Source organism: Ictalurus punctatus, chromosome 28 (genome assembly GCF_001660625.3).
Source record: "Ictalurus punctatus breed USDA103 chromosome 28, Coco_2.0, whole genome shotgun sequence".
Taxonomy (NCBI): domain Eukaryota; kingdom Metazoa; phylum Chordata; class Actinopteri; order Siluriformes; family Ictaluridae; genus Ictalurus; species Ictalurus punctatus.
This window is the reverse complement of record NC_030443.2, coordinates 5,120,194-5,146,139: the sequence shown is the minus strand read 5'-3', so window position 1 is coordinate 5,146,139 and position 25,946 is coordinate 5,120,194. Positions and strand designations below refer to the sequence as shown.

The 25,946-nt window shown below is 41.2% G+C and overlaps 2 protein-coding genes across 2 annotated transcripts; one reads left to right on the top strand and one right to left on the bottom strand.

Annotated features, from left to right (window-relative positions):
• Positions 1 to 25: 25 nt before the first annotated feature.
• On the top strand, positions 26 to 11,930 carry LOC108259895 (GAS2-like protein 2A). The gene is made up of 6 exons (XM_017459686.3): positions 26 to 377; positions 2,989 to 3,197; positions 4,314 to 4,421; positions 4,631 to 4,727; positions 6,379 to 6,574; positions 8,895 to 11,930. Exons 1-6 carry the CDS (start codon positions 26 to 28, stop codon positions 10,579 to 10,581), a joined length of 2,649 nt encoding a protein of 882 aa, XP_017315175.1. The 3' UTR covers positions 10,582 to 11,930.
• Positions 11,915 to 25,453, bottom strand: LOC108259893 (ras-like protein family member 10B). The gene is made up of 4 exons (XM_017459685.3): positions 24,657 to 25,453; positions 23,382 to 23,768; positions 20,613 to 20,737; positions 11,915 to 13,931 (listed from the first exon to the last, which is right to left on the bottom strand). Exons 2-4 carry the CDS (start codon positions 23,667 to 23,669, stop codon positions 13,661 to 13,663), a joined length of 684 nt encoding a protein of 227 aa, XP_017315174.1. The 5' UTR covers positions 23,670 to 23,768; positions 24,657 to 25,453; the 3' UTR covers positions 11,915 to 13,660.
• Positions 25,454 to 25,946: the final 493 nt, after the last annotated feature.

Genomic DNA, 25,946 nt, shown 5'->3' with positions numbered 1-25,946 from the left:
CGGTTTAAAGGCGCATTTTCTTGCCATGTCGGGAATTGAGCACGCGTCGACGCAGAGCATCCGACCTTACAAGTCGTGTGAGGAGTACCTCTACGCGATGAAGGAAGACCTGGCCGAGTGGCTGAAGGACTTGTACGGCGCGGATATTACGGTGAATAACTTTGTGCAAGCGCTGGAGACGGGCGCGCTCCTGTGCGCTCACGCCAACAACGTGACGCGCGCAGCCGCCGACTTTCAGCACAAACGCGGGCGCACGCACGCGCGCCTGCCCACCTCCGGGGTGACTTTCATGAGCTCGGCTCGGCCTGCAACGTTTCTGGCCCGGGATAACGTGTCCAATTTTATCAACTGGTGTCGGAATGAGATGCACATCAAAGGTAAGGGTGGAAAAGAAGGAGATGGAGAGAGGGAAAAAATGTGTTAGAAAGTAACCTCAATTAATCACTTAGGCATCCATCTTCTATACCGCTTATCCTTCAGGGAACCTGGAGCCTATCCCAGGGAGCAAGGCGGGGTACACACTGGATGGGGCACCAATCTCACACACACCTTCACAAACCCATTCATACACTATGGACACTTTTGACATGCCAATCAGCCTACCATGCATGTCTTTGGACTGGGAGAGGAAACCCACTGTAGCTACAGATTCCTGTTGGCTAACAGAAGCAGAGCCTGATGTGGTCTTCTGCTGTTGTAGCCCATCCATCTCAAGGTGCAATGTGTTCTGAGATGCTTTTCTGCTCACCATGTTTGTAAAGAGTGATTATTTGAGTTACCTTAGACTTCCAGTGTGACGATTCTCCTCTGACCTCTCTTATCAACAAGGCGTTTCTGCCAGGAGAACTTCTGCTCACTGTTTTTTTTTTTTGTTTGTTTGTTTGTTTTGTTTTTTTGCACCATTTTGTCTTACTCTAGTGACTGTTGCGTGTGAGAATCCCCAGTGATCAGCCTTTTTCCCCCTTGAAGTAATACTCAAACCATGTCATGCAAGCCTACAAAAGTCACTGTTAACATGCCCCCCCATTCTGATGTCTGATGCAAATACTAACTGAAGCTCTTGATCTGTATGTGCATGATTTTACCCACTGTACTGCAGCCACATGATTGCCCTGTTGGATAATTGCATGAATAAGCAGGTGTACATGTGTTCCTATTAAAGTGATTGTGAGTGTATATTAGTAGACAAGTTCTTCAGATATATATGATATGGAGTGATTGTGAAGTGGGCAGACTTTAATGCCTTTATCAAAGGAGCTTCAGTTTGGAGTGAAATAAGTGAACAGTGAAATAAGCATATTTGTTTAGTTTTGATATTTTTGTTCCTATAGTTTAGGAGAAGACATGTTATTGGTGCAAAAATCTGAAATATTGATTGACATGACCAAAACTGTTTGTGCCTGTAGTATCCTTAAGGAGAACCACTGTGCTATCTCACTTTCGTTCAGATGTTTGTCTTCTGTTTGTGAAGTAAGAAAATCCATCCATCCATCCATTCATTATATCGCTTATCCCTCAGGGTCATGGGGAACCTGGAGCCTATCCCAGGGAGCATAGGGCACAAGGCGGGGGACACCCTGGACGTGGCACCAATCCATCGCAGGGCATAATCACATACCCATTCATACACTATGGACACTTTGGACATGCCGATCAGCCTACCATGTATATCTTTGGACTGGGGGAGGAAACCAGAGTACCCAGAGGAAACCCCAACAGGACTGGCAGAACATGCAAACTCTGCACACACACGGCTGCGGCGGGAATCGAACCCCCAACCCTGGCGGTGTGAGGATAACCACTAAGCCACCATGCTCCCCATGTTAACAAAATAATTTTCACTTTCAGTAGTAAACCGTTTGAATATAAAAGGCACCAAACATGGTAGCTTTGTGTATTGCCCATACTCAAACATCAATGAATAGTCAACTGCTATCTATCTAGCTAACTATCTTTCTCAGGTGTACATAGCTGGGGACATTTGATCAAATACACAACCCAAACGAAAAGTATTCATATAAAATCTACCAATAATTTATTTAAAGCCTTCTTTTTAGTGAAAGCACGAAAAGCCAAAAACAAACTTTCGGTTAATTGTTGTGACCGGTGGGATTAATTGTGTTAAGCGTTATTAGTCAGTTGTACCACAAGATGGCGACATTAGCTCGAATTTTGGCGCACATGGTTGTTCTGTGCAGTGTAGGAAACTGATCAAGCCTCTTTTAAATCCCTGTGTTATCGGTGTTTTTTCGTTGTTGAAAATGATCTCAAAACAAGCTGCTAGGTTGTATGTTGTTGCCTCTCAACTGTGTACTACAGGGTTACTCTAAAACGTCACTGGATAGTAGCCTAGATAGCAAGTCAATTGTTAAAGCCTGTCGACTTAGATTTGTGTGAGGCTATGCTGTTATTAATGTCGTCCTGCTCTACCAATATATATATATTTTTTTTATAAAGGTGCCCCTTCTGGACGTTCTGACCCTGTCTGGCACATCTGTCCCAACTAATATGTGGTGTTTTTATCCCCAAAGGGTCTTTACCAGTGTAATTATGTGTTTATTTGGGTTTGTTTGAGTTTTTTTTTGGTTGATGCTTAGTGCACTAGGAAGTTAGACCTCCAGGGCTGTTGAATGTTACTATCGATTAGTTGTGCTTAATTTAGTATTCCCTAACTGAGTCCATATTCAAGTCATGTGAAATTCTATTATTATATGGTTCATTATCTAGTCCATTCTATTATAATGCAGTGGGAAAATCTCTTGCCTCCAGAACCACAGTGTAACAATATGGACACAATGTACACTGGACTTCTTAAAGTTCAAGTTTAAAACAAGAACAATGCTCAAAACAAACAAATCCCAGCCACTGAAAACCCTGTACCATATATGATACATTTGGAATCCCTGTAGGTTGACAAAGCTGCTTTAGACTGTAGAACTATGCACTCTCTGCATTTTCATAACATTACTGTCCTCCCTCCTCCCGCAGACGTTCTGATGTTTGAGACAGACGACCTTGTCCTGCGAAAGAATGAGAAAAATGTGGTGCTCTGTCTACTTGAGGTAGCGCGACGGGCCTCTCGGTTCGGCATGGTCGCGCCTGTCCTTATTCAGCTGGAGGAGGAGATTGAGGAGGAGATTCGCGAGGAGCCTGTGGTCCAGAGACGCTTGATAAACACTGAGAACCTGGATGAGATGGTGATTGGACTGTGATCTGCCCCATAGATTCAATCAAATTCCAATGACCCATGACTTAGATGGACACCATAGATCAGGGGCGTCCAATCTTATCCTCAAAGGGCCGGTGTGGGTGCAGGTTTTCATTCCAATGAAGCAGGAGCCACACATGATTCCACCTTTTTATTCAATTGAGCTTGGCTTTCGATAGACTCAGGTGTGGCTTCTGCTTGGTTAGAATGAAAACCTGCACCCACACTGGCCCTTTTAGGATAAGATTGGACACCGCTGTCATAGATGGATATAGGGTATGTTGTACACTAAATGGTCATCTACTCAGTAGCTACAAAAATAATTCAGTCAACAAACATTAATACTGAAGTCTATGTACTTATTTATTGTGAATGATGACAGGACAGCTCACCTGTAGGTTTTATGTTTGTCTCATAATGTTGAAACATTGTGAGCTTGCACCTCAGACAAATCATGCATAACAGTCAGTGTATATATTTATTTATGTTCGATGTGTTTTATTTCTCTCTATTTTTCGCCCCGATTTGGTCACCATTCTATTTAAGTTAACCCAGCGGCCACCAATTATACTTGAATGAGGCAACAATCTCCACATTACTTCAGTCCTTGCAGGAAGGAGTAGGTGGTGTTCTTGCCCTTCTACCAGATATATCCTACATTTACATATCATTTAAGCAGTCAAATGAATTAATGGCTGGAATATAATTAATCTTCCGAAGACGCAGAAATTACATTCAGTCCTTTCCACTGACACAGACAATATTATACATGGTTGGCTGGCTTGTAAAATATGTACACAGACAAGGATAATGCATAACCTTGTCCTAAGCTCATTCAGAGACATCAGTTTCTCCAGAGGCAGGTTTATGTTCTGTCGGTGAAGACTGATAGTCAAGGAACTCAGGATGGACCTCCTGTTAAAAGGTCCATGATTTGTAGTATCGCTTGCCATTGACTTTCCAGATCCTGTTCACACCTTTTATGATTTATTGAACTGGATGAAAAGGGCTAAGGCAAGCTGCAGTGACTTGATCTAGTGGGATATTGTAAAGGAGACTGATTGAAACTCTGTGTGTGTTTTGTTTTCACCTCCTGTGTGTACAGGTTCAATATCTGATAAGTCGCTGCACTTGTCCCAGTCAGTTCCCCATGGTGAAGATGTCGGAGGGCAAATACAGAGTCGGAGACTCCAACACCATCATATTTGTGCGAGTAAATAAACCTCAGTGTCTTCTCTTCCCCTCTCTCTCTTCTTACAGCTTCCTCTCTCATCAATAACCATGCCTGTTTCTGCTTTGCTGTGTCACAGTCTGACAAATCAATCTCTTACACACTCTGACAGTCCTTCACTATCGGTCAGCTTATATATATATTAATTTATTTATTATATGGTTTCTATTAAACAACATGTGTGTGTGTAGATCTTAAGGAATCATGTGATGGTGAGAGTGGGTGGAGGATGGGACACCCTGGAGCACTATCTGGACAAACATGATCCCTGCCGCTGCACATCTCTCTGTGAGTGCATACACACACACACACACAGACACACACACTTTGATCTACCAGCATTCCAAAAGATATTACATAATTTATGCACCTTTAAACAGCCGGCTTATGCCATTTCAACTTTATACCCTTAAATATATGTGGAACCTTTATGAATGAAGAAACATCCCCATTTTTGATTATTTCATGCCCCTAAATAAAGGTCAGCCAGCCACTGACAGACACAGATGCATTTCATTTGTGCAAGCACATGTAATTGCTTCCCTGAAAGTGCTTATAGCGTAAACATGTTTGTTTTTCATAAACCGTGGGCATCGAGCCACTGTGTATGATTACAGTTTTTCCTCACTTTTTCATCTGTCATCAATCCCCTGTTAATAATATTTCTCTTGTAATAATGAAACATTGTGAGCTTGCCCTTTTGCAAGAATAGCAACTAGGTGTGAAAATAGCACTGCTTTTTCATATCCGCCCCACAAAAACCTTTCTACCATGATGATGGCACTGATTCTGTAATAGGTATCTGTACTGATACTGGCACGGAAGGCGAGTATTGGTCTCAGGAACAGGAACTATCGATACCGTAATTGAAGTTAGAAACATATCTGCAGAAAGGACTTCAATACCCCAATTAAATGAAGCATTTAAAGGTAAAACAGGCCAAAGAACTCCACTATTTCAGTCAAGCGAGAGCAAAAAAAAAGCAAGGTAAAGGTCAACAGCAGTTGTTTCATAAGCGCAACAAATTCCCACTTGACAGTACCAAAGCGAAGTGCAGCCTCTTTTATTGGAGGCGAATGGAGGAACAGAATGTTGACAGATAGAGCAGATAAAAAATGTTGCTTTTTCTTAAAAAGTTGTTTACATTAGGGTTTAAATGAGCATAAATGTAGTGAATAGTAAAAAGTAACGATTTCTAATGAAGCCTAACGCCATTTATTTGTAATGCAGAACCCTGCCTTTACAAAAATAAAAAAAGCTGAATGGTGTAATGATCAGGATTTGATGCTTATAATGTCAGAAAGAGTTCTGTATCAGTACTCTTTGTCGGCAAATACTGCGCATCACTCATATGAACTAACTGTAACATCCGTAAAGATACAGAGAAGTAGAAACATTGACGTGGGCAATATTAGTAGCTAGAAGTGTTTTTGTTTCATTAGAATTTAGGAGAAGAATAATTCTGTTCATCCAAGTTTGATGTCTTTTATAGTCTTCCATTTCGCGTAGCTATGCCACTAAATTCGGCCGAGATGATAATCAACCGGTATTATGTTTGAGAATTACACGGGATGAACTATAAAGGGAGAATAAAAGGGGACCGAGGACCGAGAATAGAACCCGGTGGGACACCATACATCGCTTTTTTACTCTCCGGATAATCTCCATTATGTGAGTGGAGTCTGCGGAGATAATAACAGGATATATCTGATTGCATTCATGCAGCATGAAATCTAAGCATGCTGAGATAGCTTGCTGTCATTTGAGAATATAAATAGCACAAATGTCTTTTAGTTATCAAAGAAGCTCTTAACCATAGAAGCAAAGCCCTTGCTAAACCTGCACTTCATTCTAGTGCTGTAGGAATTATATAACCCAAGCTCCTGGTGAGCTCATCCTTTTCGCTCATTCAATTTCTGTTCCTCTCGCTCTCTTCTAGCCCATAAACTGGCACAGCGCCCTGCCACTCCGGTCCACGAGATCAAAGCCAGGCAATGCGGGCCTGATGGGCAGGCTACATCGCAAATCTCTTTGGTGCTGAGCCGAGCCCAGTCCCCTCTCGACCCTGTAATCTGGACCCCTTCTCTTCCCACTAGAATCCAGAGATCAGAGCCGGGGCTTAAGAATAGCCCTAAGTAAGTGAATAAAACAAATTCACACTTTCATTACATTACATTACATTACTATGGTATCATAAACAAAATATATATTAAGAAAAGATTCATTAACTACTGCTGTGGACTAAGCATTTGGTGCCTGAAGTGTAGACATTTGGAAGGGAATTTATTTTGATTGGGTCTTGAAATTGAATTATTTAAAATTTGCACATATGGTCTTTTAATTTACTTACAGTCTTCTCGGTTGAAATGCGTTATATATTTAAGTAAAAGCAACTGTATTATGATTTAATTATATGCGAACAAGTCAAACTCAAGCCCAATGGCATCAATGGGGATGCCTCCGCCACAAGTCTAGTGCTTCTTGTGTCAGAATCTCGGACAGACGCACGGATGGATGGACATACGGACAGGCCAACAGACAAACCACCCAAAAACATAATGCCTCCTCCATAAAAAATACTTTCACAGTGAAACATGTACTCAAGTACTGTAACCAGAATACATGGAGTTTATTTTCCACCCATGCAGGTAAGTGTCTTTTAGGGGGGCCAAGGAACACAGCAAAAAAGTAATCAATCACTGAATGTCACTGAATGCCACAGCCATTACACACAGTATGAGCCTACTGAATTAGCAGGTTAATTAGAATCAGCAAGGGCCCATGGCATCAAGAGCATCTTCAGGAAGATGCCGTTTGTGTATGATGAATCTCATTGGTATCTCCGGCTCCTGGTTAAACGTACATGATCCAGCTAGTCAGGGTCTTAAAGCTTAAAATTAGAGCAAAGGGTTTAGTCTAATAGTCTACATTCTAATACATTCCGGTACATTATTGTTTCTATAAAACCTACACAGGGACTTGTAAGGCAGACATTCAACATAAGTAGATTCAATTAAGCATGTTGACAGAATGACATCAACAGTACAAAAGAGCATTCTTTAATCAATAAAAATTTGTTAACATTGGCAAATTGCTGTTGTGTAAAAAAAAAAAGAGGAATGAAACATTTTGCAACATGCTGTTAGTGGAAAAATGAGGATTTTCCTATAACAGCAAGCTCCATTATATTTTATTCCTTACATATGCGATAGTTATAACGTAGAAGGCTTTTGATCATCATTTTTTTTTCATTTATTTTTTTTATTTTAAGATTTCAGCTCTGGCTGTCAGGATGACAGAAATCCATTTAGGCCTGTAGACTTTGCCCGTAATTAATCAGACGGCAAATATCCGTACTCTCAGAAATCGGCGTGTGTCAGAAAGTAATGCAGACAGTTCTAAGCACCTGTGGGGGAGACATTATTTATCACTGCTTTCAATTACAGTTCATCTGTCGTTTGTCAAGTGTAGTCGTCCATCACTTCATCGTTCATTCTGAATCAAATTCCCATTGCATCACAATTAACTTTCAGCAACATGGCAGCGTGAAGAGCAGAAACAATGGCAGCACAAAGTTACACGGGTAATGGTTTTTAATCATTGTTATTGCACCCGTCCCATCGTTTCATACAAATTTAATGCGAACGTCTAATGTTGGGCTGTTTAATTACTGCAATAAACTAAAATGAGCTTCTGCTTCAGGTTCATGTAGTTTTCCCTTAGGTTTGCTTTGACAGTCCCGTTCCATTATTTGACGGTGAGTCTAACTCGGATTCAAGCTCTAAATTAATTCAGACACGTTATAGATTAGAGATTTGAGTGTGGAGGCACTGATCCACACATAAACGGGAAAATTTTATCCGAAACAATCACAGCTAGTGTTTATAAATCAACAACCTTTCAGATAAGGATAAAATCATATTTGATTTCTGTGTACTAAAAGAATACTTTCAGGGTTTTTGGAGTTCATTTTAATAACCGTTATAAAATGCCTTTAAAGCACGTATGACTAAGAGGGGGGGGAAATCAGTTCACTCTAAAAGCCTGTTGTATATGACTTATAGAGTACAGGCTCTGGATTACGACTTTGTCCCTTCAGCCTGTGAGATTGTCATGTAGCAAGTATCCGTGGAATAATGTTGGAAATATGTCATGGCAACCAGTCTTAATTTCCCTTTAAAAATCTATACCATGATCTTAAAAAATGTTAATAAGGGTTTGATACAGTTTACTCTGTTCTGACATTTAAAGTCTTAAATTGTGTCCACTTCATCTGAATTACCCTGATATAATGAAATATGCTTCAGCTTGAGTGCTGCTATCTTCTAACAGAGGTACTGAGTCACATGTTAATATTCATAGCTCTAAATAAGTATAAATATACTGTAAGGCAATAATATTACCATATAATTGGAACATCCATAGACTCATCTGGCTTTGTGAATCTTGTTTCAGACTAAGGGTCCCTTGTCGACAGACCGACTCTGATACTAATGAAGTGCTGAAGTCTACTATCAGAACAGGCAGAGGACCCGGTAGGGTGTCTCCATCTCCACGTGTAACCAGCAGTCTTCCACGGCCAGCTCGCCCGTCCACCCCACCACAACCAGAGATTCAGCGTCCCAGTACACCCTTGGTCTTGCAGAAGGTCTACAGCCAGACCTTTCCTCTACCCCAGCAAGGGCCAGACAACAGGCTCGGGCACAGTTGGACCAAGTCGCAGATTGTATCAAAGCTGAGACAAAATGCCACAACTGGGCCAAAGAACAAACTGGATTCTCAAAGTGTTCCAGAGCAGCCAGGAGTTTCAGTGTCAGCTCAGCCTTTTCAGTGTGTTACACCAGGTCAATGTTTTGCAACCAACAACAGTTTGGTAAGCCACCAAGACCCTCAAGACAGTGGGAATGCCAGAAAGAGTCCTGGGTTCATTCGGACGTTTTCTCCAACAAAAGGGCTAATGGGTGTCATATCAGGGGATGGATATAATAAGCTCCCCGCATCAAATGGAAAAGGCCAGTCATCAGACAGTTCATCCCAACCTAACAGACTTCAAGGAAATGAGAATAGCCGACAAAGGTCTTCTTCACATGGTAACAGGAAGCACAACTTGGAACTTTCAAAGCACACTGTACTAAATGCTGTAGGCAACATAAGCAAATCAGACTTCAACAGCATCATAGTGGAGCCATCTCAACCTGTTACAGTTGTGAATGCAGAAAACAAATTTAGAGATACAGAGAGAAGCTATCTCTTTACTCCTCCTCCAATCAGTCCTGCTCAGGAGGCCATCCTGTACCAGAGCCTCGAGGAAGAGATCCTGTTTAATCTACAACAACTTGGCATGGACTCTGATGGTGGTGACTCAGAGAATGAGCAGGACAGTAGTCCTGACTACTTCATTAATTCTCAAGAGATCTCCCATGAGATCAGGAAACCTTCTATCCACAACACATCCTCTCGTGCATTCTATTCATCCTCTAGACAAACTAACGCAAGGGATGCTAGTTTTGAAGCTGTCATTGGTGAACTTTCAGAAGGGAGGAGGCCGCTTGAGAAAGTATCTGTTGAAAGTTGGGTGAACAATTTCTCCAGAGATCTCAGAGGCATGAAGCAAAAAAGTCAGAGTAACATAGATTCAAGACACCTGAACGTTTCCAAACCCTCCATGGTCAGTTCCTGGTCTTCACTGGGCTCCAGTATGGATTCAAAAGACTCTGTGGAACCATCCATGACTGCTGAATCCAACAACTCTGGCACTGGCAATAAGGAGAAGCCCTGGGCCCCTTCCTCATATCAGAGGAGGTCCTTGAAAAAGCCAGAAAGAGTGCCTTCCATCTATAAATTGAAACTGAGACCATGTGTCCGCCCCAGACGGGACCACAGACCTGACAAGACACCTACAAAGATCCCCAAACCAGTTTGCTATAGAAGTCAAAGTCCAGGAGACACCACTCCACACGCCATGTCAGTACAAAGCATTGTTATATCTGATACTCAGAATGGAATCAATGTTTCTCGTAGAGCTTCCACCAAAAGACGCTCTAGGAAATCCTCTCAAACTACATCCAAATTCAGTGCCACAATGTGCAGAGCAGGAGACCAGGAGATGATGGAAAATCAGGAGGTTGAATTCTGGGTTTAATGTTTTTTTTTAATATATATATATATATATTTGCTCTCAGTTGTAATTTGTGCTTATCCACACAGTGGATCTAGAGCCTACCCCCTAGATAGGATGCCAGCTGGGATTACCTCCTGGATGAGATGCCAAGCCATTACATTTCAAGATTGAACTCAAGACTCTAGAGCTGTGAGACAACAATACTACCTTACGCACCACCGTGCTGCCCTGATACATTAACATTTTTACCTTTGCTTAATTGACTGCTGGTTTATCCAAAATGGCTTACAGCTGAAACACAATACAGTTTAGCAACTGAGGTTTAAGAGTTTCGCTCAAGGACCCAACAATGGCAGCTTGGCTACGCAGGGATTTGAATGCATAACCTTCCAATCAGTAGCCCAAAGTCTCAACCACTTCCCACTTGCACTTGAGGGAAATTCAGCATGCCAAAATCATGATGAAATGCAATTTTTTTCCCCCTACAAATTTGGTTAGAATAGTTTCTCGGCTGTGCTTAGAATTTCAGGTATACACATGCTGACATGCTTTGGCTTTATCAAACAAGCACTCTCCCCCAGGTAGCTGGGAAGCTTGTGGAAATAGAAAAGCGCACACTGTATTATTGTTCACAGTCAGGTACTTCACAGCTGAGCCTTGTTCTGTCAAAACACCTAAGATGCGAAAGTACCCAAAAAGTAAAGTAGACAATACACAAATGTTAGATTATTAAAATCTATAGTAGTCCCATCTAATCAACTATAAGTGTAATGTGTATATACAGGCTGCTTTTGTTTATCCATAAACGAATAAGAATAGGGAGATACAGAATCTAACATATTATTTAAACACTGAAGCGTTCCCACTGAGGTTATTCTTAGCTGTACTTTCCCTATAACAGTTTTGCAAGTCACCTTGCCGCCTTGTTTTTGCCCGTGCATCCTTTATAAATAAACCCTAGTGTAAATCTGGGGCTATTTATAGCCTCCTTTATAACTGCAGTCTATCACACCAGAGCAGATGCACCCGGTGCATCTCTCCCTCCGTCTCTCCTCTCTCATTCTCTCCACTCCTTCTCTCAGAGAAGAGGAACACTTCAGACCTCTCATGATTATCTGGCATAGACATTGGTCTGATGTGTCTAGAGAAAGCAGGTCAAAGTTGTTGTTTTTTTCTTCTTCACAATTATCAATCAGCATTTAGAGCTAAATCGATAAATACAAATTCAAATCCTCCTCCATGGTATGTTTTTAAAAGAGAAGCCATTTTCTAAAATGGAAAATGTTGAATTACTCTGTACCAGAAATAACTCTTTCTGTGGTTGCATAATAAAAAAAGAAAAATACATCTGTGATCTGATACCAGCAAGACGATTTATTATCAGTTTTAGTGCAACAAGTACATCCTGACTTTCAGTTGTTTACGGCGCAGCTGTATTTAATGTGGATAATATCGAATACCTTCATTTTGATTAAGACTGTTGTTTCCTCAGATATTAAGCGTAATGCATGATAAATTATTAGGGATTCTTGATTTAAAATACTTTTAAACATAATACCAGGTTTACATTTACACTCAGGGGGAAAAAAAAAGTATAGTTAGGTACAGTTACATTTATATAGCGCTTTTCTAGACACTCAAAGCGCTTTACATAGTATGGGGGGAGGGAGGAAATCTCCTCAACCACCACCAGTGTGTATCCTCCACCTGGATGATGTGACGGCAGCCATAGAGCACCAGAACGCCCACCACACACCAAATATTAGTGGAGAGGAGAGAGTGATGTAGCCAATTCAAGGATGGGGATTATTAAGGGGCCATGATAGAGAAGGGCCAAAGTATCATAAACGATACCATTTCTCCACATCTTTTAGTATGTTTTTTTTTTAACCTAGATTTTACCTAGAGTTTACCGTTAAAGCTTTACTCTAAAATTTTACGGTCCAATTATATACCTTAAATCTTTTAAGGCACTATATATCTACGATTCCAATTGAAAGATGCATATTAAGGCTACAAAGGATAAGGGAACCTCGTCAGCGACCGGAAAAGATAGTTTAGTTCCATTATTTCTTCAAGCATGGCCCATAAATATCCTGACATTTGACCATATATGAGACAAATGTATTTACTGTCAGCAGTGTACAGTCAACATTGTGAAAATAAAAATTCATATGCGTACAAACCTTCACTATTTAAAAAAAAAAAAGGTTTCTTTAAATAAAATCCTTTTTTAAATTTCAATTTATTCAAGTTTCAGTTGCTGGGGCTCTGTTTGAACTAGATACAGAATTGAAATTACAGAATGTTGTATAAAAGATTTATTTTTTTTAGGACGAGTACTATGAAAGGTGTCAGAGGGTCGTAATAGCAAATTTCATGGTAGAACATTTTTCTTGGCAATATTGTGCTGTCCTTCAGGATGAAAAATGAAGTCAATTTGAAATTGAGCTTCATATTATAGAAGAATAAAATTTGAACCCCCCCCCTCCTTGTTTGCTTAGGTCCTGGTGAACTATATCATATAATTTACTGACCCACTTCCTGCTCGAACACTTCATTTGAGAGTCTGATTAGGACATATTTCATGCCATGCCTTCGTACAACACGGTACAACACGATACTTCTGAATTGCACCTAAACGAGCTAACACGGAAGTATCCACTGGGCGTACACAGACGTTTATTTGTGCTCTTATGTTATTCACCCGTGTGTGGTACAGCCACACAATGAGCCATGATGAGAGAGATGCACTTTTGCGCAATAGAACTGGAAGATTCATCAGTGTATGCCCAAGATAAAAAGCAGAAATGGGCTTCTTAAAGCACTCCCAGCATAAACACATTATTTGCATTTCAGCAACGTGATTTTAAAGCTGATTTTTGAGGCTTCAGTCATCGTTGAGACGTTTCAGTCGGCAGGTTTCCTGAACAAGCAGCATCTGAGGATTCCTCTTGGCATCAGAAAGCAGTTTGTGTGAACAGAGGATACATTTCTCCTCAGTGAAACATCCACGACAGGATTCCTTGGCTAGAAGGCAACCCGGGCTCATTATCACAGCTATAACTGGGTTTCTTTTCGAACGTGACAAGCTGGCACCTCACATGAGAGCGCAGCGCTCTCTCCTCAGCGCTCTCTGAAAGCGTACAGTGGTGTGCACGTGTTTGCAGCGGACACAGCCCACGCTCCGCAAAGCCTCACCGAACAGCAGCAAAATGTGCCAGTTGAACTTGGCCGAGCACTCCACATAGCCACACTTCCAGCTCTTGCGCACCAAGTCTGAGACGTTGTGGCGCGGGATGACCCGGCCTCGCTGAAGGTCGCGCTTGTTGCCTACGATCAGGATCGGCGTCTCTGTTGCACCCATCACCCTGTGGAAACCCAAAACAAGCACACATTAATAATAGTGACTAGAACACAATGAGAGATGTGCAATGAGAGTTTACACTGGAGGTTTTTCCTGTGTATTCAATTTAGGATTCATCGAGTAAGGTAAAGCTAAATATGATGCTACCACCTCCATGTTTCCCTAGTGATAAGCAGTGATTAGTTTCTGTCAGACATGGGTACTTTGCTGTAAAGGGGTGAATACTTAATCAAGGCACTGCATTTTTTGAGGTGTAATCCTCGAAAGAGAATCATTGCTACGCTAACTTTTTCTGTGAGGAAATGTTTATTTAACATTTTAGGAGTTTATTTATTTATTTAGGAATCTCCAACGTCGGTGCTTTGTAACTCCATCCATCCTCAACCGCTTATCCGTTATCGGGTCGCGGGGCAGCAGTTCCAGCAGGGGACCCCAAACTTCACGTTCCCGAGCCACATTAACCAGCTCTGACTGGGGGATCCCGAGGTGTTCCCAGGCCAGTGTGGAGCTATAATCTCTCCACCTAGTCCTGGGTCTTCCCCGAGGTATCCTCCCAGCTGGACGTGCCTGGAACACCTCCCTAGGGAGGCGCCCAGGGGACATCTTTACCAGGTGCCCGAACCACCTCAACTGGCTCCTTTCAACGCAAAGGAGCAGCGGCTCTACTCAGAGTTCCTCTTGGATAGCCGAGCTTCTCACCCTATCTCTTAGGGAGAAACCAGCCACCCTCCTGAGAAAAATCCATTGCGGCCGCTTGTACCCGCGATCTAGTTCTTTCGGTCACTACTGCTTTGTAACTCTCAGAGGTAAATCTGTAATTGGAAGTTTTCTGAAAGTCTTCAGAACAGAGCTCTTTGTTTCTTTGCAATATGACAACGTTAATTTTTTCCCCTCACTGGATGGTCTTTGTTTTGTGGTGAGTCGATTATACGTCTGTTTGTGATTTAGTAATTTGTAGACACACAATAAAGCTAATAGAGATCTGTCGAAAAAACATTGGACATTTTGTGCAGGATCTAATAAGGCAGTCCAGGCTTTCTAAGGATTACTTCCTGTGTGCTTCCTCTCTGCAGATGTGATTAACGGAGTGCTTCAGCGTCGTACTATCAAAGAGAGAAATGCTAGTAATAGGGGGGGAACGGCCAACCTGTGAGCCGTCACTGCAGTCTGCCACATAGTGAGATAACGCTGATTTTGTGACTCCACTTATGTCTTTCACAGAAAATGGCTCTGACAGTTTGTGAGGAAAAGTATTTTCCCTCTCACAAGAACCCCAGAGAGATAAAAGAGGACCAAAAGGAACTGAGTCACTCAAAATAGCTCAAATTAGTGTTTTAAATGAATTCAAATGCTCTGAGACTCCGAGTGGTATTTCACCACTATGTTTAATTTGGCTTGAGCAAAGATGCTAATTAATAACATGACCCGGTCATCCAAGCTAATTTATCTTAATCTGTGAGTGTGCAGTCTGTGTGTGTGAATATGTGTCTAGGTGTGTGTGTGTGTGTGTTAAGATAGCCTGCTCTCATTAGACTCGAGCTTCCCCGCTGTCAATCAGCGCAAGATGTCGGAGTCTTAGTAGCGAGGTGGACGGGCTTTGCACATCCATCACCAGCTGTGACCGTTCACGGCCTCTGATCTCTACACATCTGCTACGTCTTGCCGTCTCAGTCACAATGACAAAGGGACACAAGAACTGGATGTTGGCTGTGTTTATTTACAGCACTTTTGAATTAGTTTACATGTCTTTACTGTTGCTGTTTCTTTGTGACTAATGAGACAAAATGTACATTTTCTTCGTCCGGTAGGCAGAATATTTTTTTATAATGGATGCTTTAAACTTGCTTTACATGTTTCTATATTTTATATGTTTACTTTATCCGTGATTTATCAGTTGGTAAGCGGCTGTAAATACAGACCTTGCATAAACGTTTATGCCCTTTGAAATGTTTCGCATTTTGTATGGTTACAACCTGGAATTGAAATGTATTGGAAGGGCAAGGCCAATTGGGTTTTTTTTGCTATACATTGAAGACAAATAAAGACAAGACAAGTAAAGCTAAATATGATGCTATCACCACCATGTTTCACTGGTGATAAGCAGTGTTCAGTGCTTAATTCGCAAATCTGCAGGTCCAGGAACAATGAGGTCCCGGACACGTAACCGTTCTTCTAGAATCTCACGTAGCTAACGATATTCAATGATATGTAGGCCTACGTAATTCATCACACCTATACAGCGACCTAACGAGTTTATAGCAGTGAATATTCTCAATACAAAGCGAGACATTTATGGATTGCACATTCTACCAGTTTATGTGTGTCACCTCAGTTAGCTACAAAACACATTTGCCCGAAGCACTCCGAAAACAAAGCTACGCTTCCTACAGTAGACCTACTTACAATAAACTAACACAAAATATTCCACAAAGCTGTCATGTCTGTGTCCTCCTACTCTTCTCTGTGTCCCTTACGCATCCATAAGCTGTTCCGAAACTGTTCAGAAACATCAGAGATCAGATGGTGGGGATGAGAAGGGATGCACACTGCGAGCTACAAATGAGAGTGATTTTGGAGAAACTCCCCTCACGCTCCACTTGAGATCGGTCTGGTATTCACAATAGCAAACAACCGCTTTAGTCCTTCTGCAACTTTTTGTGTATGTGACTCCCTGTACTCCATAAACGCCCGAATGACTGTACATGGGTTGTTAACTCTATTTAATCCCGGGCTGTTGGACTCTCTTTCAAAGCCAAGCGTTGGTTGACAACGTCTATCCTCGTAAGCGCTTCTAAAAAAACTTCTGCAATCAGACTAGCATTATCACTGTAGTCGTGGGAACGGTCGCCAATCTGCTTCATCAGCGACTTGCTGCCGCTCGCTCTCTCGGGACTCTTGCCTTTTTGAGTATTTTGCTCAGTTTTCTCACTGTCGTCGTTTGTGTTCTTAAAACAATGCTATTAATGATAACCGCTTCCTTTTTATCACGACACACTCTAAAAGGCATGTTACGTGACGGTAGGTTTCGCTTTGTGACAACGAATTCAGGTGAACTTTGAACTTGAAAGGATTACTTTATGTGAAAGAGGCTTTTGATTGGCTATTAGCAATATTTGAGCACGAGTAATATAAGCATTTTATTGGCGTTTTTTGATGTTGTTCTAATTTACTTTTGGTGAATTAAAGAGGAAAACTATTTGCTTTGATAATATTGTTGCGTGAGACTTTAAACATCCAGCTACAGGGGCACCGGATCCATATAAAAAAAGGTTTTGGTACGCAGATATGCTATTCCTGGAGGTGCCAGATCCTGTTCCTGTTAATTAAGCTCTGGCAGTTTTTCGTTTCTGCCAAACGTAGCGCTTTATTGTAACACTACAAAATGTGTAAAAGCTCAAACAAGAAGAAATATATTCTAGAGACAACGACTGAGAATGAACACACCTTGTGTTTTAAAAGCACAATCCACCATGTTTTTAAAATACCTTAAAGACAGTGGATCCATGCTGCAGCCATGCAATGGATCATAGTTGCATATATAAAAAAATTTCTAAAAAAGCTTATGAAATCAGTTGCCAATGTTTTCAGTGCAACTGCAATTGACCTTTCATGCTGCAGAGGGCTCTAAAAATGACAATCCGCTCCTTTAAAAAAAAAACAATGACGAGCCCTTCTTTTCTTTTAGTAATTTCTGCGCTTCTTTATTCACCCGTTCCTCTATGAACTCAACTCTCTCTAATCGCCATTCACTCCCTCATTAAGTCTTTAAGTAATTTGCTTGCCATCATGCTCAGCATGTTATTGATTAGTTAGAAAATTCATTACCACTACTTTAGATGCAAGTCTGCATTTAAATTACAGTTGAAAAGCATGTGCAGTCCAAACAGGATCATAAATCCAGTCTGGGGAAAGATGTGGCACAATAGTTACACGATTCTTCACATTGTTTATGATGACAAAACCTTTCCACATATCCTATGCAAAAAAAAACAAACAAAACACAACACCACGCTATATCAGCTCAAAAATCTTTCGTCAATATCAATTCACAGGCAAAAAAACCCCCAAAGCAACCAAAAACACTTTTGGCCCTGTTTTGATTCCACATTGATTTTATCGTGGTGAGAAAGAAGCAGGTGTTGGCACATAGCCTTCCTATAAAACCACACAGCCTCCAAACAGGCTTAGAATTATTAAGTGAGATTTGTGGTAACAACAGCTTGGATAAAGTGATTTTTAACTTTAATAATTAACTGTCATAATTTCCCCCGAAACAGGAGCTGTTCTGTCAGGTGTCCTATCAGCCAGCCAGCTGTTGGCTGACTTTGCTAGATCCTGCATCAATAATCCCATCGCTCTGGTATGGACACGTGTGTGTGTGTGAGGGAGAGAGAGAGAGAGAGAAAGAAAGAGTAAGCAGTTGGCTTGACAGACTGGATGAGACCAAATCATGTCGAGATCGATAAAGCATTTTTGTCTCCAGCAGAGCTGCCATCTCACCTTTGACGCAATCGAGACGTGACAGCTGACGCCATCGCTCCCAATCAATCATCATAGCGATGACGGATGCACGCGACCATGTAGGCTAAATGTTAACGGTGTTGAGAAACACTTTCAGTACATTCATAAAGACACCCACACACAGTCTCACACTTCAGATGGGTAATTCCACCACTCGGGTGCTGTTTGTGTCCCACTGTTATTCATGTTGATGTAAATAAAGGTAAAAGCCACTTCACAACCAACTATCTGTGATTTATCTGTCAGTGAGTTGGTGTAAATACCGTGCCTTGCATTAGTATTCACCCCCCTTGAAAATCATTTTTTCTACATTATGTAGTTGTACAACATGGAACTGAAATGGTCATAACTGGGATTATATGTCATGAATGTACATAATATAGCCTATGATATTGAAATGTGTGTGTGGTGGGGGTGAGGGGGGGCGTGGGACGGAGTCAGTGACAAGCTAAAGAAGACGTTAGACAGAGAAGCAACCAACCTAGACGACAAAGGTAACGCTAAACGTGATGCTACCACCACCATGCTTCATTTGTATTTGTGTTGGTGTCTTCCATGGCTTTCAAGTTGTGCACAAAATCTAAATGGGTTAGACCATCGTGCATGACTTGCTAGTTAACCACACTTGGGGGTTTTTTTGTTCTGTTTGTTTTCCCCCTCCGAATATTAGGCTTAAAACTCACTCATTTAGGAGCGAAATCCCAGCATAAAAACGTAAAAAATGACATTGCTGCCTCAACATATTTTTGAATGATTAAATGAGTGTTTTCTTAGATTCAGTGTTGAAGTTTAATATTTAAGAGTTACAAGGGATAAACAGCACTGCAATCATTTAATTATGTCAGTTGAATTACGGTGTGTGTTAAATGACTCTTTGTCTGGTACAGTAATGAAAGTACTTAATATGCTTTTTGCGTATATCCCTTACACACACACACACACACACAAACACAACTGCTTTATTCCTCTATTCACATCTAGAAACCTTAAGTCACCATGAGCTTCCCTGCGGCTAGCCTCTTCCTTAACACTGAGTGGTCTTTGTAGCTCCTGCTTTTTCTCTGTGATTTATTGATCAAAGCTAACAAAGCAAACACGCCTGGTTGTCTCTGGGCAGCAAATTTTGCCATGGAAGTGTTTAGCTCCAGCTAGCAATTACCAATTAGCACTTGCAGATGGAAATGGATTGGAATGTTAAATCAAGGCTGTGTCGAAATCCCATCCCCTATTCAGTTACCATGAATCCCTTGCTTTATAGGTGCAGTCATTATTTTAAGTGACAGCACTCTTGTAATATTTTTTTCTTCTTCATATTTTGGCAGCTGTGAATGTAATATCTGCTCAAACGGGTCTGATTCTGATCTCTGCGGTGCGGACGGTCGTGTAAACGGAAGTAGAACAAATAACGTGGATCACCAACGTCTAAACAATAAGCAACCTACGTATGCAGGTTAATATTGTTACATTGTTATGTTCATTTCTAAAATTCCCCATCTTGCATTAGCATCCAGGAGAACACAGAGTAAAGTGGCTGTAGCCTATTTTAAAAAAAAAAAAAAAAAAAACTACAACAACATTGATTTATCTCTGTCACTGAAGTGCACCAACTCAGGCGCCTAGTAACCGCATTTAAGGTGGCTGTGGATGTGACGGAGATGCAGTTGAGAATGACGAACTGACATGAACTGACCATTGTGTGATTACATCTGGACCACCATTCATCAGAGGACCCACACAAGAGAAAGAGAGAAAAAGAAGAAAAGAGTGAGATCCTCAGAGAGTGAGAATATGCAGGACTTCAAGAAAGGATGTGGTTGTGTGTGAGCACCAGAAAAGACTAAAGAAGATAAGAACACGAGAAAGAAAACGTGGCTACACCCAAAACAGCAGTTATACTGATTATAGAGTATAACTTTAGGAAGCTATCAACATTATCTATCTATTTCATACAACCATAATAAATAGAAATAACACACCGCTGATGAATTTAAGACATTTGGAGGTTATTAAACTATTACCTAGAGCAATATACATAAAACAAAAAAAACTTAATATTTGTATGAAGTAGATTGTGGTGGAAAGATTTGCTGGGACTGTGACATCCACATCTGGCTATGTATAAATGTCAAAATATTATAAGTAGTAGGTTCTGTATAGTATGTACCGGGTCTCCAGGATCTGCTGGCGCATAGTCTTGACGTACTCGAAGCTGTCGAAGCAGCAGATGTCGTAAACCAGGATGTAGACATGGGCACTGCGAATACCTCGACAACAAACGTCTGACCACTCCTGAGTGACAAAAGTGGGGACACGTAGAGTTGAAAGTGAATGCGGTGATTTTAAATTCTGTGAAATATGAGAACATGACATTTTTCTCCCAACAATATTCCAATATAAAGATGGTCACTGAAACCAGTACGTGCTTCTATTGGTTCTTTTCACATAACTGAATGCTACTTGTTAGCCATTTATAGTTACATTTAAATGTCGTGGAATGTCCATGAAACAAGTACGTTCCTGTTATCACTTATGTTATAGTTATAGTTATATGATTATTGACAGAATGGACTGATATGATAGTCCCTTATTGAATGACGTAGACCTTCAATAATGCGATGTTACCGCAGACGCAAATTTGAACACGTTTCTCTGCTCTCTATTACACTGTACGCTGAGTATGATAGAAACCATCACAGAAATTCTAATAGTTTCCACTACCAGTCATCAGCTGTTAACCATTACCAAATGGTTTCCATTACATAGTAGGACGCATTAAGAACGTAGGTACTTAATGGTATCAACTAGACATAACATGCCACCAATAGAAAGCAACAAATTACCAGCAGAGACCTATAGGGAGCATTACAGTTTCCATTAAAACCAATACAATTCCTATTTTAACCATTAGAAATTCAATGAGGGTTTCTTTTGTTTTTTTGCCAGCCGGGGTGACCGAATAAAACAGCGAGAACTCTTGGAAACCATTAATGCCATTACTTTCGGATGGAAAAATGTCAAAATAATGATGCCAATTCCCTTTAGGAAGTGAAACAGCACTTTTATTTATTTCCAGTACAATTAGTTTCTCTAAAAAAAAGAAGAAGAAGAAGAAGAAGAATTGAAAAAAATATGCACATATTTGTATTTGTCTGTGGTAATACTTGGTCTATATATAAAAGTGTCAGAAATATGTGCAAATATACTCAAGCACGACCATTAATATTCACATTTCACACATTTTCCTTCCCTTCCTTTCTACATATTCGGCTAATATTCATTGAGGAAAGCAAGCGAGGGTGGTACAGAAGACCGACGTGCCAACACCAGCTGAGCCCCATCGCTCCTATCACGCTGGGGTGAGAATGAATTTCAACTGGATCATTATTAACATTGGTTTCATTCCCTCTTTAATAGTAATAATAATAATATAAAAAAAAGAACACAGTGGAGACCTAACAGGTAATTAAAATTTGGTAAAAAGGAACTGCCTCTCAGGGGGGGGAGAAGCATCATGTCTTTCATCATAAACACTGGTTTTTAAGATGAGGTTTGGAAACAAGTGCCTGATGAACTCGTTACCATCACAGACAAGAGTACTCTCTTATTAAACCTGAGGAAAACTGTATTAATCAATCCACTATGTACAGCTTAAATAAGAATATAATTCATGCTTTAGAATCCAGGGAATTGTGTTGTTTAGTAGCGTGAGTCAGTCAAAACAAATGCAGGTTGTTACATATCGAGGCCGGGGGAGGGGTGATTTTACCTCAGAAGTTTCCTGAGTTACCTCAGAAGACTGCTGATGTAATACGGGACTCTCTCTGCGATCCCTGAGACTAGTATTTATAAGGGTTCGACTGAGGGCAGTATGATAACGCTAATAGGCTTACAGCATGCCTCAAAATTAATTCCTGGACACTTCTATGCTGATCTGAAGCAAATATTGTGCTTTCTTCTTCTTCTTTTTTTTTTTAAGAGAAGCGTTGTTCATCTGTCTTTCTCAGTATAGAAGGCAAACCTACAAGATTCTTCTAAAATGATTGTAATGAACACAGTTCAGAGATTTGAAATGGCCTCTTCAGAAACAGCAGATTAAAGAACGTACCTAGTTCCTCTGAAGCAGGATTATCATATCTTATCATATCCTGCTTTGTTTGTTATAAATGATGCTTTCGGGGCTGTAGTTATGAAAGTGAATCATGATAATCACACAGCACAGATGTATGCAGATGACATGACCTCTGGCTTCCTACAATCTCACAGCAATGTTGCATTAAAAAAAGAAAAAAAAAGAAAAAAAGGCTGCTGTCAAGTGGGAAAAGGAAAATTTCATTAGATTCTACCATTTTTCATTTCCTGGAGTATAGTCCTGCAAATCCACTACCGATCCCGATGATAATGAATGGAAGGTTTACAGTATTACTCTATAAATATGCAGTCCTATTTAAAGGAATACTTCAGAATTTTTCAGACTGACTTTTATATACTATAATGGTTATATACTTTATATAGAGGTGAACATTTTAACGCATTTCTCCGTACTCAGGAAAGACTGGGGCAGTCAATAACATACCCTGTACTCAGGGCACATTCATACACTATGGATAATTTGGGAATGCCTGGCAGCCTACAGCGCATGTGTTTAGACCGGGGAGGAAGCCGGGACGCCCGGAGGGGGCCCCCGAGGCACGGGGCGAGCATGCAGGCTTTGCACACACAAGACGGTGGCAGGATTCGAATCCCCAACCCCATGGGTGTGAGGCAAATATTCCCCACTCCCCCCTGCGACAGCCATTATAAGTTCATTTTAAGCAAACAAAACAGTTTTAAGTTCGGGAGAATGTGTCAGATATGGCGTATTATTTTAATACAGCATTACAAATAATCTCAAAATACTCTCCACACTCGAAGCCCCGCATATCTATGTCCATACCTGGAGGGAGCTGCCGGGGAAGCTGCTGATGGCCGGGTAGTCAGTGATCTGCAGGTCGTGCACGTGGCCGTTGAGCACAGCGGCAGACAGATGCACCCGGCGTGTGCGGCTTGACGAGGCCGCGTCGCTGTAGTCATCGTGGAGGAAGCGCTGCACAATGGCTGTCTTGCCCACACCCTGCGCGCCCAGCACCGCTATCCGGAAAGGAGGGGGCATAGCACCGCGTCCACCTCGGCCTCGGTGGGCCCCACCGCCCTCCCTGCTCTCGCAAACCGCTGGCCAGTGCATTCAGGAGGGTACCAGGGCCCTGCATAGTCCTGACCAGGGCACGGGGAGCTGAGCTGGGCACAGCACAGCCCCATTCATAGGATGACTAAACCTGGGACCCTATAAATGAAGGGGAATTGGGGGTGAAATTAACGGGCTATACTCTGTGACATCCACGTAAAGGTGCAGAAAAGCAAATAAGCTTATTTGAAGATCTTATCAGAGAGACCTTTACAAATGTGATACGTGATACATAAAGGAAATTTATTCAGTGCAGGAAAACAGCCACTGAAATGATATTTAGTGGTGATGACATATCTGATTATGGTTTATTATACCAGAGACACCAGAAGGAACCTTGGGCCTGCTTAGGTCTCTCTTGCCTACCCAGGGCTCTAAGGATCAAACCTCCCACCCCCTAGCTAACCAAGCAACTTTATCGCCACAGACGGTTAACAGATTACAAATAAATTCAGTGACAGATAAACTGGCAGGGCATGGAAGAACTGCATCTGGAACCTGCTTCAAATATGGCTCAGTGGTTAAAGCCTCAACTGCTCAGTTGTATCCTGCCACCTTCATACCCGTACACTGTAGGAATGCTGCATACAACATTCCCCAATCACTAAGTTATACACTTTCATACACTAATATGTATGAACACAGCATAAACCCTGGATTGTGACTGGGCTGTAAATGGTACTGCAGTCATTATTATAACTTCTAAACCTGATACAGGGAGATATGAATAGAAAATGTCATACTGCCAAATATTAGCACACATACAATTGAATGCTCGTGCACAGATGTACACTATGACTGCAAGTTATGCTTTGGAAATCAAAATATATACCCAATGCATAACTATAGCAAATGTATAACAAATCTTTTAATTGTATATGCCCCACCCTTACTTGAAACGCGCGCGCTATTATGGCTGCTTATTGTGTTGCTATGTAAGGTGCAGATTTGCCCATTCTAAAGTCAAAAGAATTTTTCCATGCAAACCTCGTGATACTTTCCCTCGACTGCAGGTAGGAAGCTCGATTCTGCGCCACGAGGAACAAACCGACCAACCGACTTTTCACGACTTTTGGCTCCCGACTCGTCCAATGCGTAGGTATTCCAGGTGCCTCCAACAGCAGCGGTAACGCTCCTGAAGGGACATCCTTCTGTTTGTGGTGGTGCAACCCGACCGTAAACAAATAACGAAATAAATAAATAAAACAAATAAAAAAACAACAGGTCCCGATGCTCGCGCACCAGTGAAAAACAACAAAGTACGCACGCGACCATAACCGCGCAGCTCCGCACGCAGGCTCGGTGCTCGCGCTCTTATACGCAGACTGATTTGCCCAAAAAAAAAAAAAAAAAAAAAAAAGAAGAAGAAAAAAAAAGATGCATGTCGGTCAGTCAGCAAGCGCTCTCCGTGTCTCCCTCCCTCCGCGTGTAGATGCTCTCCGCCTCCGATATGACACGGGCCAGAAATAATAAGATATATTGCAGTTGTTAAGAGCGTGACAGGTGTATCAGACACAGGCGCGAGGAGAATACATATGCGCGTGCATTGCACGCTTATATCTAGCTCTATTGAAATATTGCATTTACTGATAATATGCATGCTTTTGCACTAATTCGACTCAAGTTGCGTTTGGGTTTTATTATTATTGATTTATTTATTTATTTATTTATTTATGTTTACAAAAACATCCTGCATATGACGACTAAAAGCAAAACTAATCCCATGCACAGTCCTGATCTCGGATTTCTCTTAGAATGTTTTATTTATTAATTATTTTTTTGCTTTACTACTGAACATGTGCGCATCCTGCGTCTCTCGACGTGCAGTAGTAAGGCGGCTGTTTCTTAGCAACCCAGACTTTTCTCCTTGTTGCTAAGTAACCACGTGGTCCATACCTGTCCGTGCGGTACTTACACGCTCGGTGGCCAGATGTGTCCAGGTGTATAAGTGTGTGTGTATGTTAGAGCTTAATGATTAGTTGATTAGTGCAGTTTCCCAGGCTGAGAGTAAGCCATAAAAAGGTTACCATCTGCTGGACTCGGGTTTTATGGAGGCTTTGAATCTGAAATTGAAATTGTGCGTGAAATCGACAGGAATGCAGCACAGACCTGTCTGAGGTCAGAGATCATCTACAGTAAGCAGGCTATATTATTATTATTATTATTATTATTATTATTATTATTATTATTATTATTATTATTATTATTTTCGTTAGTACCAACGGCGAGGTGACATTGAGGGAATTATATGGTGGAAGCTCCATGTAAACAGATTTA